Source organism: Parambassis ranga, chromosome 8 (assembly GCF_900634625.1).
Source record: "Parambassis ranga chromosome 8, fParRan2.1, whole genome shotgun sequence".
In the NCBI taxonomy this organism is placed as follows: domain Eukaryota; kingdom Metazoa; phylum Chordata; class Actinopteri; family Ambassidae; genus Parambassis; species Parambassis ranga.
Window position 1 is genome coordinate 15,153,187 of NC_041029.1, and position 15,851 is coordinate 15,169,037.

The window sequence follows — 15,851 nt, forward strand, 5'->3', positions numbered from 1 at the left end:
AAGTTCAGGATTGTACACGTGTCGTAAAAATCGTGAAATTTACCAAACCATACTGAAAATATAATTTTCCCTTAAAAAAACTATTTTTACATGCAAATACTATAATCTTTAATGTAAAAATAGGCAGGGCTGATGAAAAAACAGTCTTTTAAGCGAGGCTGTGATACATCTGCACAAATAATACAAACTCTGTTCACTTCATTAATGTCACGTTGTGACTGCAAAGCGTCTGCCAACTCTGCAACTGAGAAATGAACTTGTAACCAGAAGCCTCGCCTTCCTAATTATAGAGGAGCAGCAGCTCTGCGGCGCCCTCCAGCGGCAGCTATTGTGCACTTCATTGATTGTGTGGATCTGTAACACAACAAGGGGGAACGCGGCAAATAACGGGATTTGGTGTAAACTGTCACTTTATCTGTCAAACCGACAGAAACCAGACTAAGCTCGGAGTGTTTGCTGCTCCGCAGTCTCCGGGACATCCGGTCTCCTCGCTGCAGAGCTGGTTAGAGGTTTTTGTGGCGGTGGCGTGAGAGGACGCATCTGACACTTCTTCACATGCGCAGACGCTTTTGTTTTTGAGAAAAGTTAAAAAAAACTTCCTGCTGTCTCACCATCTTTCTGACCGCAGCGCATCTTTGTGCAGAGAAGAAACAGTGGCACGTTCAGAGGATGCTCGTTTCCTGTTTCCTCCACAAACCTGCACAGGTTTCCTTCTCATAAGGTGCCATGTTTTCTCAGATCAGGCGGTATGACATCCCCGAAGGCTTTGTTGGAGTGGTGCCGCGCCACATGCGCCAGTTACCCCGGTGTGGAGATAAAGAACATGTCCAGCTCGTTCAGGGACGGCCTGGCGTTTTGCGCCATCATACACAGCCACAGGCCTGATTTGATGTGAGTGCTTTATTACATGTGATATATTCTTCGGTCTGTCGTTGGGCTCCTGAGCAGAGGAGGACCTGCACACTCTAATCTGCTTAATCCCTCTCTGTCTCCTCTTTAACCTTTTCATGTCCAGTTTAATGGGATTTGTTGCACCTATCTTTAACCTTTTTTTGTGCAGCCTCCATTTAACCATGATTTTCATCACTTAATCAACTTCTCCCCTTTTTCTTCTCCTGGCTCCAGAGATTTCAGTTCCCTCTCCAAAGATAATGTTTATCACAATAACAAACTGGTGAGTTATTTCAGTCTGTGCTGCTTCACTCACTCTGTTTTAAGGAACCGTGACTGACGGGTCTTCATCCTCTGCGTTTGTTCCTGCAGGCGTTTGAGGTTGCAGAATCACAGCTGGGTATCACTGCTCTGCTGGATCCCAAGGACATGGTGTCCACCAAGGTGCCTGACTGTTTAAGTGTCATCAGCTACCTCTGTCAGTACTACTTCTTCTTCAACAGGAAGTCACTTGGTGTGTTGAGTATAACCCGTCTTCTCTGTTTAATCATCATGTTGTCATTCATAGAGTCTAGCAGCAAAACAACAAGCAGGGGTTTATGCTGAAAGGGACTTTATCAAGGTACATGGATGCTGAATGAATGAATGCTCCACCAGGAGTTACAAGGTGTGATTGATAAGTTTGTGGCCTCAAGGTAGAAGGTGAGTTGTTATATGTATAAGTCAGGATGTGGTGACATCACAAGCGGGGGGGGGGGGGGGGGGGGGGGGCTCTTTGTGACGAATGCAAACAGACATCAGCTCAGAGCTAGACGTCTCCCAGGAACGTGTCCATGCAGTTAAACCAAGATGACCGAGCTGAGAGAGACAAGAGACAATCTGTCATTTCTGAGGAGGATCCTGAGAGATTTCTGCAGCAGTCTGTAACCATGGATCAGACCTGGGTCCACCACCTCCAACCAGAGAGCAGAGAACAATCCAAACAGTGGAAACAGACAGAGTCTCCAAATCAGTGAGGTCTGCATCAAGGTGATGGTCTCTGTTTTCTGCTGCTGGACCACCTGGAAAAGGGGTCACACTGTTACAGGGGCCGACTACACTGATCTCTGAGACAGCTACAGGAGGAGACCAACAAGATCCAGACCACAAGTCCACCATCATCCAACACCTGTTCACCTGATCTACACCCTCACACTGACACCTCTCCAACAGGATGGAGGAGGAGGAGCTCAGTGGTCGCCGTGACAACATCATCACTGCTGTGGAAACTTTCTGGAGGTCTCTAGTCTTATACAAAAAAGAATTAACATGCTTTAGGTTTCCTCTTTTCAGGCCATGAACTTATCAGTCACACCTTGTAGCTGTGAGTTTAGCGTCTTCTTTCACTGGCATAGTAGTATTTTGGGAGCACTTTTCTTTCATTCTTCACATCATGTGAGTGAAATCTTCACACTCTTCCTCACAGACAGACACGTCAGTCTCACATTGAAGCTCTCCTTTCCTGAATCATGTCCGTTTTCATGTCTCCTCCTGCAGCTGCTGCCAGATCGTGGTCTTCACACAGCTCTGTGTTAAACCATCTCACAAAGAGTAGAAGGTCTGGCGGTCTGAAGCGTCTGAAGGTGACGGCTCACAGAGTGTTTTATTTCCCTCCAACAGCGCTGTTGTCTCAGACTATCTGAGCAGCTGGTGTCTCTTGTCTCTTCCAGAGCCTGAGTGATCTGGGAGTCAGCGGAGACGATGGTTTCTCTAACACAAAACCACGCACAGTGTGCAGCTTGTGTTTGAAGCCGGTGCACCTCATCCAGAGATGTCTGATTGATGGAAAGGTTTACCACCGCAGCTGTTTCAGGTGACTGTAGCTTCTCTTAGTGGAAGAATGCGTTTCTAATGTGCATCAAGTGACCACAGAGAGCACTCACAGTGTGTCTGAGGGCTGCATCCTCACAGCTACAGCACAAACCGGCTGGTTTTGTTTTTAACTTCTTTTTTTTGTTTGTTTTAAATTTTCAGGTGCAAACTGTGCCGCAGCACTCTGTTAGCAGAGTCCTACACACAGGGAAGTGATTCTGGCTCCCTGATCTGCAGCTACCACACAACAGACGGCACAAACTCTCAACTCGGCTTCAATCAGCAGACCGGATCTGCTGATAACGAGACGGGTTATTATTCTCTGGATGGAGCTGCCATCGCCCGCGTCCCTCATTACACTAAGAAAACAGAGTCGCAGGACGGACTGGTTTGTAAAGCACGCGGCGCAGCAGTGACAGAGAGCACAGACAGAGGAGACGCGTCTGCTGGCCCTCCTCGTCCTCTCAGACAAAACAGTTCCGTGAACGAGACCAAGACCTCTGAGCTCTCTGCGTCCTGCGCACATGAAGGAAGAACCCACCCTGTTCCAGCTCCCCGGCGATTGTTACACTCCTCCACAGTCCCTGTTCCTGCACCGAGGACCAAAACCTGCCAGACGATGAACAGCAAACCTGCTGCAGGTGAGCAGCCGCTGTTCTGTTCGACAGCGACGATACTCATGTTTACATCAAAGCATTTAAGACAGTTGGGTTTTCTCCTTTTTTATGTCTCTGCAGGCAGCTTGTCTCCACCCGGATCATCTCAGGTGTAAGTTTACATCAACTGTTCTCTGTATGTTTATTATCAAACATCTCATTTCTTTTACTGTTATTATTATATTCTGCATCATGGAGGTAAAGTAAACGGAGTCCAGTTATTAACTGCTGTAAACTTTCTCTCTTGCTTCTCTCTTTCTTTGTAGCACCAGCCCCAAAGTGAAGACCAACCATCCATGGATGAGCATCGTTCATCCCGGACCTTGGACACAGCTGCCTCCAGCTCCACCTCCAGTACCTGCACCTCGGTCCAAATCTGTCTCTAGACCCAGACCCAGGATCCCTCCACCCAATCCATTTGAAGAGGAGGAGGAGGAGGACGCTGACACTAAGCCGGAGTCTACGGACCGAACTGAGCCCTCAGTGGCAGCAGTGGTTTCCAAACCAGCAGTGTCCATTCCAACGGGGGAACCAGAGGACAAAGAAGGTTCTGTCTTAGAAACTAAAAGCACCTCTGGTAAAGGACTTTCATCTAAAGTGACTGAAGACACAGCGCAGAACCACGGTTTACCCAGAAGTCTCTCTGTGCCAGTTATCACCCCTGACCACGCCCAGACCGGCACAGAGTCGGTCACATTATGTCAAAGTCAGGTAATCTAATCTTTGAATAACTTTGATGCTAATAAACAGGCTGAACAGGTTTGAATGTGCTGCTTACTCTCTGGGTTTGATAAATATTGACGTTATGTGATGTTCTGTGCAGTTTTTCACGTCACATTTTTTTTCATTTTCATTGTAGGCAGCCTGCAGGGGAAATCCTTTCAATCAAAAACCTGCACTGACCAAATCACACACCTTTCAGGACGTCTCATCCAGCCGGGGCCCGGCGCCGGGTCACGGGTTCCCACTCATTAAGAGGAAGGTACAGCAGCAGTCTGTTGTTCCAGATCTAACAAAGCCAAAAAAACAGCTCTCAGCCTTTTTGTGTGTGTGTGTGTGTGTGTGTGTGTCATCCTGGGGCATGATCGTGAGTGTGTTATCGCTCTGCAGGTGCAGTCAGAGCAGGCTGTGTCCACAGAAAACCTGCAAGTCCAGACGAGTGAGGTGGAAAAACATCTGGAGGTGCTGGAGCAGAGAGGAGTGGAGCTGGAGAGGAACCTGAGAGGCTGCACCCACGGTGAGAACCAAACGGATGATGTAAAACAATTCTGAGGAATATACACATATATGATATTGGATTGTTGGGCTGATTGAAAACTGAAACCTGAAACATCAACCTGTGTGGTGTGCAGTGAGGTTAAACTGCATCTTTTCCTGATTTATAGTCTGTAAAAATAGAAGCTGTCAGCTCGGCTCACACAGGCTCACACATCTTTCCCCCTCTCTGTCTCCTACTTTCTCCATCAGATGTGATCTAACCCCTAAAATAGAGGAAAAAATGTGACGTGTGATGTTTTCTTGTTACTGTGAATATGCTGTTTCCACACAAGATGGCGCTCCAGTGCTAAAATTCCTCACCGATAATGCACCCTCTCAAGTTTCTGTGTGTCTGTTGTGGTTTATTTATTGTTTTGTTACAGATAAAGAGGAGGACCGGATGCTGATGGAGTGGTTCAGCCTCATCCATGAGCGTCACGTACTGCTGCGTAGAGATGCAGAGCTGGTTTATCTGTAAGTGGCCCAGATAAAGGTTTTGTTTTAGAGTTTAAAGTGCTACAAATCTCATTTTTTCTTGTTTAATTTTTGTGTTTTTTTCCAGGACAATGCAGCAGAAGTTGGAGGACAGACAGGCAGACGTGGAGTACAAACTCCGGTGTCTCCTTAATAAACCTGGTCAGTGTGTTTCTCTCACTAACATGCTTGTATCCAGAGAAGGAAACACACACAGTATACTTTGATATTTAACAGAGGTCTAGTAGAACAGTAGAACATTTCATCTCCATCCTCAGAGAGCGACTGGAGTCAGGAGGATCGGGGTCGAGAGGAGCAGCTGATGAACGAGCTTGTCTCCATCATTGAACAGAGGAACCGGATCATCAGCGTCCTGGATCAGGACAGGCAGAGGTACACGCAAAATAAAATAGCCATATGCTTTTTTTTTTAAAGACGTTTGTGTTGATGCAGCTCTGTTTATCTGATCAGGGAGAGAGAAGAAGACGTGCAGTGGGAAGACGTGATGAAGAACAAACGTGAGAATCCTCCTCTGTGGCTCGCCTGTTGTTTGTACTGTTTTTACAGTTGTCTTTGTTCACGCTGCTGTCTCTCCTCAGACCTGCAGAAGGAAGAACTCAAAGAGATGAAGAAGTCAAAAGGAAAATTCAAGCCCACGAAAGTATTTAAAATGCTGAACCACAAAGCAGAAAGCACAAAGGAGGCTGCGCACAAACAAAGCTGAAAAAGAAGGATACAAGAAGAAAACCTGCTGAAGCACAGCTCAGAATTACTGACAGTTAAAGGTCATTTTCACAACAGAAGTTTCTTTGCTTGCTTATATGCTTTATTTGTGTTTTTATGCTGTTATTTTTGTATTAGCTGAAGTATGCAAAAAATATTTATTTGAGGCATATGTGTCTTGTCTGTACAGAAGAATGATTAAACCACTTTTTTTGCTCTAGATTGGTTTTATGTGTAAAAACATTAGAGAACAGAGGTTCAGAATTCTCAAAACAATGAGCCAAGTTTGGGATCCATTTGTATTCTGGACATTTTGGTGGAATAGTCCAACAAAAACGGTGCCACTTTAGACTTAAGTTAGATTAAATTTTTGTGTACTGGGAATTTGATTGTTTTTTCAATTTAAATGTTAAATTTGAGGGAAACCAAAAAAATATTTAATTGAAGTTATATTGATTTCTCATCGCTTCATTCTCTGTAAGTGCAAACATTACAAGTGGAACCGAAAACCAAAGTTTCTGAGCACCCCGGAATGTTTCACCAACGCACCGGAATAGACCGGAAGTCAAAGCTCAGCGTTCATGTGGTTTCATGTTGACAACAGAAAGTCTGGAGAACATTCTATTTTAGAAGACTTTGTGGATATACGCCAGCTCTTAAATTAAATATGTCTGACAACGAAGATAAGTAAGTAACGAACTGACCCTTAAACGTTAACTTAGGCGCGTATTGACAATAAAACAACATCGGTTATGGTTACAGCTAACTGGCGTTTAGCCGGTTAGCTAGCATGAGTGCTACGTACATCGCGGATTTGTCTTTATTAACATATTTCTTTCACATTTTTAGCTTCGATGATGGAGATTTTGATGATGCAGAAGAAGATGAAGGATTAGATGACTTGGAAAACGTGGAAGATGTAAGTTATTCTCTAAATCTATGTAAGGGATTCAAGAGACGTTAGCTTGTTCGTATTACTTAAACACTAAGAGCAGCGGCGCTTTGTGCTAACACAAGTTGTTACTCGTCTCTGAACGAACAGGAAGACCAGGAGAACGTACAGATCCTGCCTGCAGGGGAGGGCCAACAGGCAAACCAGAAGAGGATCACAACACCATACATGACCAAATACGAGAGGGCCAGAGTGCTGGGGACACGGGCTCTGCAGATAGCGTGAGTCTTTACATACCTGCCTGATAGTGTGCCCACACAAGTCCAGACCCAACTGCTGAGTAGACCTTTACAACTTAATGCTTATGTTAAATAGAAAGAAATTTGATTTTATGAGCTTCATCCAGCTGAAAGTGTAAGAAAAGCATCTGTAATGTTGTGGAGGTTTCCATGTGGTGTTTGAACACCAACAGTTTCCTTTTTCTTTATTTAAAACCAGGTCAGGTTGGAGTCCATAACTTGTTTGACTACCGTAGATACTCAAAACATTTTGGTACCATTTTCTTCCTTGTTGCTGTCCTGACTACTTTTTCACGTGCGTCATGTTTCACCTACTTACAGCTCTGTCTTTCTCTTTTCCCTGACATATTTTCATACTTATTAAATATTCTCATAGTCAGCATCCTCTCATTTGACATTTGCAGCACTGCCTATTTTTGCTTGATTAAATCTACTGTTTAAAGAAACAGTGTTAGTAGGAAAATAATATATAGCATTCATTACTGTGTTTTTTTAGCTGTAAAGCCCGAAAATTGTGTTTTCCTGAGCTCAGAGTCGCCATGTCATGTTTACCTGAAGATGCTCACGGCATTGGTCTTGTTGCTGGTCATGTACATGAGTTACAGTTTTGCTTCATTTTCGGTCTCTTAAAGAGAATATGGAGCTAGCTCCGTGTAGCTACCCGGACGCCTGCTGTTACTGCTGTGCCATGTAGCACCAGAAACTCCCTGCGCTGAAAGAAGCACTGTTCCGTCTATGACAAGTCAGTGTACACTTCATGAATGTGGTTCACCTGCTGTTCCTAACAGGATGTGCGCTCCGGTTATGGTGGAGTTGGAGGGAGAAACAGACCCTTTACAAATAGCAATGAAGGAACTAAAGTGAGTGATCAGTTTAATTCTGCTTTACTGATTTATATTATTTCTCCATCTTTCATTTTTTTAGTCATGACCCATTTTTTTTTTGTCTCTGTCCTTCAACAGGAGCAGAAAAATCCCCATCATCATCCGCAGGTACCTCCCTGATGGGAGTTATGAGGACTGGGGCTGCGACGAGCTCATCGTCACGGATTAAACGGTCCTCTGACCATCACACCGTGTCGCTCAGCTACACCAACACAGAGGAGTCCCCGAGCTGCAGCACATCCCTGAACCCACATACAGACAGATGCTTACAGGGTAAATATCCTGTAATCACATTTTTTATGTATCTTATTATATTTTTTGTGCATTTCACGCAACTTAAGTCAAATGTTGCTCCAGAAATGTGACACAAACACCTTCACAAAATATTCCTGTGTTGTAAGTACTTCATTAGTGGTTTTTGTAGTTAATTACTGTAAAAGAACTCTTTTATTGTTATAAATAAACTCTTTTGTATAAACTACAATTTCCATTTTGTTTGTTGCCACAGTTACGTTGTGTGTATTTTTCTTGAATATGTATATTATATATAATATAATATATATATATATATATATATATATATATATATATATATATATATATATATATATATATATATATATATATATATATATATATATATATATATAATACATATATATTCCACAGAAATACACCTTTAGCTGTGTGTGCTGCTTCTCGTCCTTCTCCCCTTGGCTTTGATAAATAGTACCCATATCAGGTTTAATGTCCTGAATAGATGCAGCAGGTTTACTCCTGTTGCTGTCACGATGCTCCCTCCTCTTCTTCCCCCCCGCTGCACAAAGCAGCCAAACAGTCCCTGTATTGTTCAGCAGAGATGATTTGTTGCCCAGGCAGAAAGATAGAGGGGGTGGGGGGGGCTGAAAGTTTGTGAGAAAGAGAGGATTAACAGCTCTGTTGTGGACAAAGCTGAGGGATGGTACTCTGGGAAATAGATCAGTGGATTATGAGCATACCTGGGATTAAAACTGACGTGGCATGTTTTTAGTTAATTAGAACCAGGAATTTTGTGCATTTTCAGCCATGTTGTTAATGTCTGCTTTAATATAGGAGTCTTTTCTTTGGAGAAGACAGCGCCTCAGGGCGATGCTGCGCTCCTTTTATAGGGGGTAAACAGGGTAGCCCATGTGACGCTCAGCTGCACCAACCACAGCGAGGCCGAGCTCAGGGAAAGACCGCCGAGATCCGCCAGTGACGGGATCATAGGTTGTCATGAAGGCATGAAAGTTTTGATGCGTTTCTTTGCACAATATGCAGATACTTTGGGAAGTTGTTGAACAGTTTTTGAGAGGGAGGTGGTACCTTCATGCTAAGAGTGTTTCAGGTCGGACCAACAATCAGCTGCTGCTGACGAAGCTGTAAAGGTTTAAACAGGGGATGGGGGTGGCCTGGTCTGTTTTTAGCTTAGCATGGACCTCTCACAGTACTTCAGGTGATGCTGAGGCCTCCAGGTCTTAAAAACTAGCCGAAATAGCTCAGTTGGGAGAGCGTTAGACTGAAGATCTAAAGGTCCCTAAAGGCTTTTTATGCAATTTCCCCATTGTGGGACTAATAAAGGTTTCTTAATCTTAATGATTTTATGGTCGTAGCTGTGTTAGCAACAACTCTAATGTAAAAATTAAGTCCAGGTGGCAGACAAAATACAAAAAAACAACAATTTCAACAACACAGATTCTGCTCTCTAAAGAGCTCCGTCCATCAGTCAATTTGATTTTTCATTTCCTGTCAACATGAAAGGGTGGACTGAAGGCTGACTGAATGCTACATGCAGTCAAGTGTTACATCATGTTGCTGCCAAGGCAAATATTTGACATTAGCTGCTGTTCTTTGCATTCTGTTGGTTTGAATGTTTCAATCTTTAACGGTTAGTTCAGTTTGTTTCTTGTATGTTGTTGTCTCCTGGGCCATACTACTCCACAGCTGTGCTCAAGTTTGATTTTAACCAACCCACAAGCTTCACTTTTTTCTTTATTAATAGTTTAATCCATGTGCTCCCAGCTGAAGAGTTTTTTTTTTCGGTTGATGGGGTTGAATTAGGTGGATGAGAGGAGGAAGAGGAGGAGGAGGAGGAGGAGGGTGGGTACTGAGGGTTGCAGGGTCTATGCTCGGAGAGTAAGTGAGTCCCTTTGTATCCCGGTGAAGCTACAGGCCAGGCAGTTATGGGTAAGGCCTCCTCGTTGCCCTGTTTCCCCTCCTCCCTCAGATCCCCTTCAATGGCCCTCTTTGTCTTTCCAAAGTATCACACAGCCGATTAAAGAGAGGGAATTAGGAGTCAGGCTTAACCCGCAACACACACACACACACACACACACACACACACACACACCCAGCATAGGAAACCTGAAATGTGCATGTAGGCACGCATAACCAATCGTGCCCCCTGAGGTGAGATTAGTTCAAGTTGAGTTGGATCTATGATCAGCCACATGAATATGAATCTGATCTGCTACTGTTGTAATGCAGCATCACTGTTCGCCGCCCGCACACGCACGTCACCACCACTCAGTTTACCTCCTCTGATGGAAGCTGTGAGCAGAGTCCCTGCCAGCTAAAGTGAATTATCCGTTAGCTGAATATGCAGAGAATGCGAGCCTAGTTGGGTCATTAGATGCTATGACGACCAGGAGCTGCTTTTGTTTTTCTGTGTAACAACAAGATGTGAAAAAACAGGATGTTTTTATTTCCTCCACACAGACGAACTTCTGAGGTTAAAGTCTGAGTTTTTCTTACATACAGAGTTTAAACATCCACATTTGTGTTTTCAGAACAGAAATAGACGTTAAAGTCATATTTCTACAGAAAAAGCCAGACTTCTTCTTACATTTCTGACTTTTCTTTTTCTCGGAACTCATGCAGCAGCATGAATCCTAAATTAAAGTCCCCGTTATGGGAGCATGTAAAGAGGCAGACGTGTATCAAAGCAGAAAAAACAGAACTTTATTTCAACTGCGAGTGAAACATCATTAGTCACCGTCACATGTTCAGGCTTCCGCTCCTGCTGTTAAGTAGACGTTGTGTTGCTGTGCTCTGCTGGCAACAAGAATGGAAATATAAAATACTAACATGGCAGTCCTTTATCGTATAGAGAGAAATAACAGTGCACACACACACACACATACATGTATAAATAAGAAAAGTTCATTTACGCACATTTCACACACAGCGACGAGGACAAACAAGTGAAATGTTGTGCTGGAGGTAAATGGTTAAATACAGCTTGAAGCAGTGGTGCGTACATTACGTTTCAGATCTGTGTCCGGTAGTGACATACACTGTACATAAAACATGTTAAATTAGGTTTTCTTACCTTTCCAAATGAAGAATAAGAAACTTAAACCTATAGATTCACTTCAGAAGTGATGAAGAGGAAGTGTTAGAAAAGAAATATACCAACAAGTGGGAGTAACACAGCATTAAATGAAGGTTGTTGCTTCTGTGTCATGTGTTAGTAACACGTATTATTTATTATTATTATGTAGAACAAGGCACATTGGATATTTAATGTGTTAAAAATGCTTGAATCTCTGGCAACTGTTTCTCTGTATTGGCGACATCTTACAATTAAGTTGGAGTAACTATGAAAAGACGCTGACTACTGTTCTATTATACACATGCTGAGTCACAAGCAAAAAGCAAAGGCAGTGGTGCAGACTTTCAGTGGAGAACATAATGACACGAATCATCTATTATTATTATTATTATTATTGACATTATTACAACATGCAGGTCTCTGTGAGGGGTGATTGATAAGTTCGTGGCCTAGAGGAGATGCAGCTCAGCTTTTTTTTGGAGGGTTATAACCTTTGTGCCCGGTGAGAAGATCCAGAGACAATCTGTCATTTCTGAGGTGGATCCTGAGAGGTCTCTGCAGCAGTCTTGTAACCATGGATCAGACATGTGTCCAGATCAGTGAGACAGATTAAAATGGACTCCTCCTACCCTCCAAACCTTCAAATCACCCCTCACTTTCTGACCGTCATCAGTGAGAATGGATTATGTGAGTATAAATAGAATTGTCTCCATGACTGTTACATCGATGTAAATTGTCAGTGCGGTGTGGTAAAAAGTCGCTTTTGACACAAATGCATTTTAAATTTACAGTTATCTACAAAACATAAGGTAGTTTTGAGTGTCACGTTGGGAGAAACACGTAGTTTCTGTTTCTTTCTATGAAGTTTTGGTCTCAAAACTTTGGTCATTTTACAACTTTTTCATATTCATATCCATCGATATAGGCACATTTGTGACTTCAAGTACACTGTGTAAGTCCTTTTGACTTAATCAAAGCAAACACAAATCTCAGCATGGTTTTATGGCCGTGTCCGTCCATGCCTGCTCACTGAAAGTACAACACAAACGCAGCGTGATCATTTGAATCTAATGGGGGGAAATGTGGCTCCCTCTCATCCTTCACAGTTCTCACTGTTTGCTTGTGTTAAAGGTTTGTTGACCACAGTGTGCCTCCTCTGATATACCGAACCGGCCGGGACATGATCCCAGCCCGCCCATTAACACTGCCAATTGTGTTGTTTGGAGAGCCAGAGGCGTTGGTGGCCACTCTTCAAAAGCCCCACCCACCCAGCTCGTCCTCTGGCTCGTCTGGGCGAGAGCAGGACAGGGTTTCTCCCCTCCTGCCTCCCCAGCTGCGTCCCCCAGTGCCAGTCCACTCTCCCCAGACCAGACCTCTCTCACCACCAACAGTGCTGTTTGATCTTTGATCTTTGATCTGGGCTGAACCTGCAGCGGTGTACTCTAGTCTCGCTGTCTGTCATGGTCGCGACAGCGTTGTGTAGACGGGCTGTTCCCAGTGCGTTGGGCTGTGTGACTGTGATACATTATTCGGGTCAGTGATGGCGGTGTACAGGGGCCTCTGTGAAGGCCCCATGTAAGAGAAGGCAGAGTACAACCCTGAGGCCTGGCTGGAGTGGGCGTAGTACGACCCCGACGCCTGGTGGTCAGCGTATTCTGCAAACTGAGCCCTCGAGGCCAGCGAGGGGAAGGCAGAGCTGTAGTGAGGAAGGCTGAGTGGGGTGTAGGTGACGTGAGAACCTCCCGAGGCTGCCTCTGTGAAGTGAACCCCAGCACCTCCAGTCTCACTCTTGATCTGGGCTTTGGAGGGTTCTGAGCCCAGAGGAGAGCCATGATGCTGCTGCTGCTGCTGCTGCTGCTGCTTGGAGAGCCAGGCGGCCGTATGTCCACTGGCTGCTGCCAGAGCTGAGGAGATCCCATAGGTGTACGGAGAGGGTGGAGAAGCTGTTGTAGCTCCTCCTGCTGTGGTACTCTGTCCTACCCCTGGATGCCCGTTGGGGGGAAGGTACTGGTCAAACTCGTTGACATCAAAAGGCTCCATATTGGCCATCACCTCATGGCTTATCTCGCCGATGTCCACATTACCAAAGTCGATGTGAGGTTTCCCAGACCCCGGAGCTCCTGAGCTTCCTTCTGCCCCCATGGTACCACGGGAGCCCCCATTCCCAGCACCCTCTCTCTTACCATCCCCTGCCTTCCCAGGCTGTGGCTCGGTCTTGGGTGTGGTGGGAGGTGTAGGAGGACTGTGGCTCTGACCTGTGAAAAGATGAAGAGTTGTTGTTAAAGGTTTTTAGCTTAGCAGACGCACAAACAATCACCAAAGTGTGTGCCATCCCGTCCAAAGGAGTCCACACAGGTCTATCTGTGTATCAGTGTGGTATTGGGAGGGAACCCGCAGTCCACCTGCAGCATGAGGGCACTGCCCATCTGCAAGAGGGGACCCGGCTCCCCCCCCCACTGTGGGCCTTTCAGGTGGAAGCCCTTGTAGTGGGATTGGCTGTGGCTGACCTCACCCTCCAAATGGTCGTCGCCCTCACTTCTTGAGCTGGATCCAGGCTTTCCATTCTTGCGGCGGCGTGGCTGGTATTTGTAGTCAGGATAGTCCTTCTTGTGCTGCTTCCTCAGCCTCTCTGCCTCCTCTATGAAGGGGCGCTTGTCGCTCTCATTAAGAAGCCTTCAGTAAAAGGTAAAAAGACATTAGGACTCAGGATGAAGGTTTGGAGCAAAGACACTGATTAGCGAGTATAACTGTGGTAGCTTTTGGAAAGTCCTACACAAAGGAATACGTTCATTATGAGATCAAGGAAAGATATGTGTAATGATGACGAACTTTTAATGAGCACTTAAAGAACAACACACTTTCTTTAGTTTTCCCAGGTAGCTTCACTCTTTCAGCAGCACAGCTGTCTGCCTGCCAGGGGCGTTCTGCCTGCTGGACAGTAATCAAATAATGCAGGCCAAAGTTGCATCCTGTCTGCAAACATGGGACAGACACAGCTCCTACTATTACCACTGCTGGCAGGAATGGCATGAGAAACCCCTGACCCTCCTCAGCCTCCCAGTTCAGCATGTTTCTGGGCCAATTAACCAATCCTGACTGAGCCGAAGGTCAAGTCTTTATCTAATTAATATTTCATCCTTACAAGGTTAATGGAGTTAACCTGTCTGACCCTGCTGACAGTAAATATGAGTGTTAGGCAGAAAAACAGGCTCTGAAAACAGACCTTGGATTTTAACATCCAGACCATTCTTAAGTCATTTTCAGGCATCATGGTTGAACTTTGTTAATGTTTTTCTTGGAGACTTGAGCAACATTTCCAGGAATGTAATGGTGTATGAAATTAGCATGGAATCAGGAACATGTGACCACTCCCAGAAACCACTGCTGCTCAGTGGTGAGCTGTGACACAGACAGAAAGGCCTTGATCAGTTGTAAAAGTGTGTCTCCTCTGCATGTTTTAGGCCACAAGAACACAATCATCATTATTTTAGGCGCAGTGTGCTAATGCATTGGTCTTATATTGGCTTTCACATAACAATGACTAGGGAGGAGCTGGGGTCGAACCGCCGACCTTCCAGTTATTGGACAATCCTGCTCTGCCACTGAGCCACTGCTGCCCAAAGTAAACCTCCTGGTCTTTTGGCATTAATCTGACCTGATGTCACATCCATGTGAGAGGAAATAAAAAAATCAAATTTACATTTAGGAAACTGGAAAAAATAAGATGAGTGCATGGTGGCAGGGTGGGTTGGGGTGATTCCCCTCAAATAAGCTCTTTGTGTTATTCAAAGCATCCTAACAACATTGCAGTACAGTTGTGATCAGGTGTGAAAGGCCCCTCACCTCCACAGCTTCCCCAGGGTCTTGCTGAGCTCTGCGTTGTGAAGGTGCGGGTGCTGGTCGGCCAGTTTCCTGCGCGCGGCCTGCGCCCACACCATGAACGCGTTCATGGGCCTCTTCACGTGCGGCTTGTTTTTGCTCCCGGAGTTCACGCGTACTGGCATGGGCACAAGGGTCCAGTCGTAGCAGTTCAGAACCTGGCTCACCGCGTCGCGGATAACCGAGGGGAAGCGCGCTTCATCCTCTTCGGATTTCACGGAGGAGCAGCCGGCTGACACGTCGTCCAACACCGCCAACTGCGGCTGCTGCTGCTGCCCGTGGAGAGGCGAGTCCCCGCCGCCTGTTGCACCGGAGGAGTGGCCCGGTGACATGGAACGACTGTCGTCCGACATCCCCGGACTGAGCTCAACCTCGGAGAAGCTCTGCTCCTCTCTGGACATCTTTCCCCCCCACAGAGGACGTTAGGGTCTGTTCCTGAGTGCTACCTGGTGGACTCCTGTTCCTGCGTGTCCTCACCGAGTGTCGCTGTCTGCACTGTCTCAACGAGTTATAATATAAACTGCCAGTCAGTCTCTACTCTCAGCCTCCGTTGCAAAACTCTGTGAGGATTCCACATTAAAGTTCTTTCCATCCGTGATCTTGGTTTAGGCGGCTCAGTGCGCACCTCGGACCCCAGTTTACCTGCTAACGCACTACTGCTCTCTCCCGCTCTCACGTCCCTCCTCTCTCCCC

The 15,851-nt window shown here is 45.5% G+C and overlaps 3 protein-coding genes across 3 annotated transcripts; 2 read left to right on the top strand and 1 right to left on the bottom strand.

The window, feature by feature from the left end:
- Positions 1-644: 644 nt before the first annotated feature.
- Positions 645-6,051, top strand: LOC114440520 (MICAL-like protein 1). Its single transcript, XM_028412991.1, has 15 exons — positions 645-891; positions 1,126-1,174; positions 1,264-1,405; positions 2,428-2,513; positions 2,601-2,743; positions 2,905-3,383; positions 3,480-3,510; positions 3,665-4,109; positions 4,258-4,380; positions 4,509-4,635; positions 5,039-5,129; positions 5,218-5,291; positions 5,408-5,522; positions 5,601-5,647; positions 5,729-6,051. Exons 1-15 carry the CDS (start codon positions 749-751, stop codon positions 5,851-5,853), a joined length of 2,220 nt encoding a protein of 739 aa, XP_028268792.1. The 5' UTR covers positions 645-748; the 3' UTR covers positions 5,854-6,051.
- Positions 6,052-6,392: 341 nt separating this feature from the next.
- polr2f (RNA polymerase II, I and III subunit F) lies at positions 6,393-8,405 on the top strand. Its single transcript, XM_028412032.1, has 5 exons — positions 6,393-6,539; positions 6,702-6,771; positions 6,895-7,025; positions 7,832-7,903; positions 8,006-8,405. The coding sequence occupies exons 1-5, from the start codon at positions 6,520-6,522 to the stop codon at positions 8,094-8,096; spliced, it is 384 nt and encodes a 127-aa protein (XP_028267833.1). The 5' UTR covers positions 6,393-6,519; the 3' UTR covers positions 8,097-8,405.
- A 2,539-nt stretch (positions 8,406-10,944) lies between these two features.
- On the bottom strand, positions 10,945-15,559 carry sox10 (SRY-box transcription factor 10). The gene is made up of 3 exons (XM_028412220.1): positions 15,123-15,559; positions 13,792-13,952; positions 10,945-13,534 (listed from the first exon to the last, which is right to left on the bottom strand). The coding sequence occupies exons 1-3, from the start codon at positions 15,557-15,559 to the stop codon at positions 12,738-12,740; spliced, it is 1,395 nt and encodes a 464-aa protein (XP_028268021.1). The 3' UTR covers positions 10,945-12,737.
- Between the last annotated feature and the right edge of the window lie 292 nt (positions 15,560-15,851).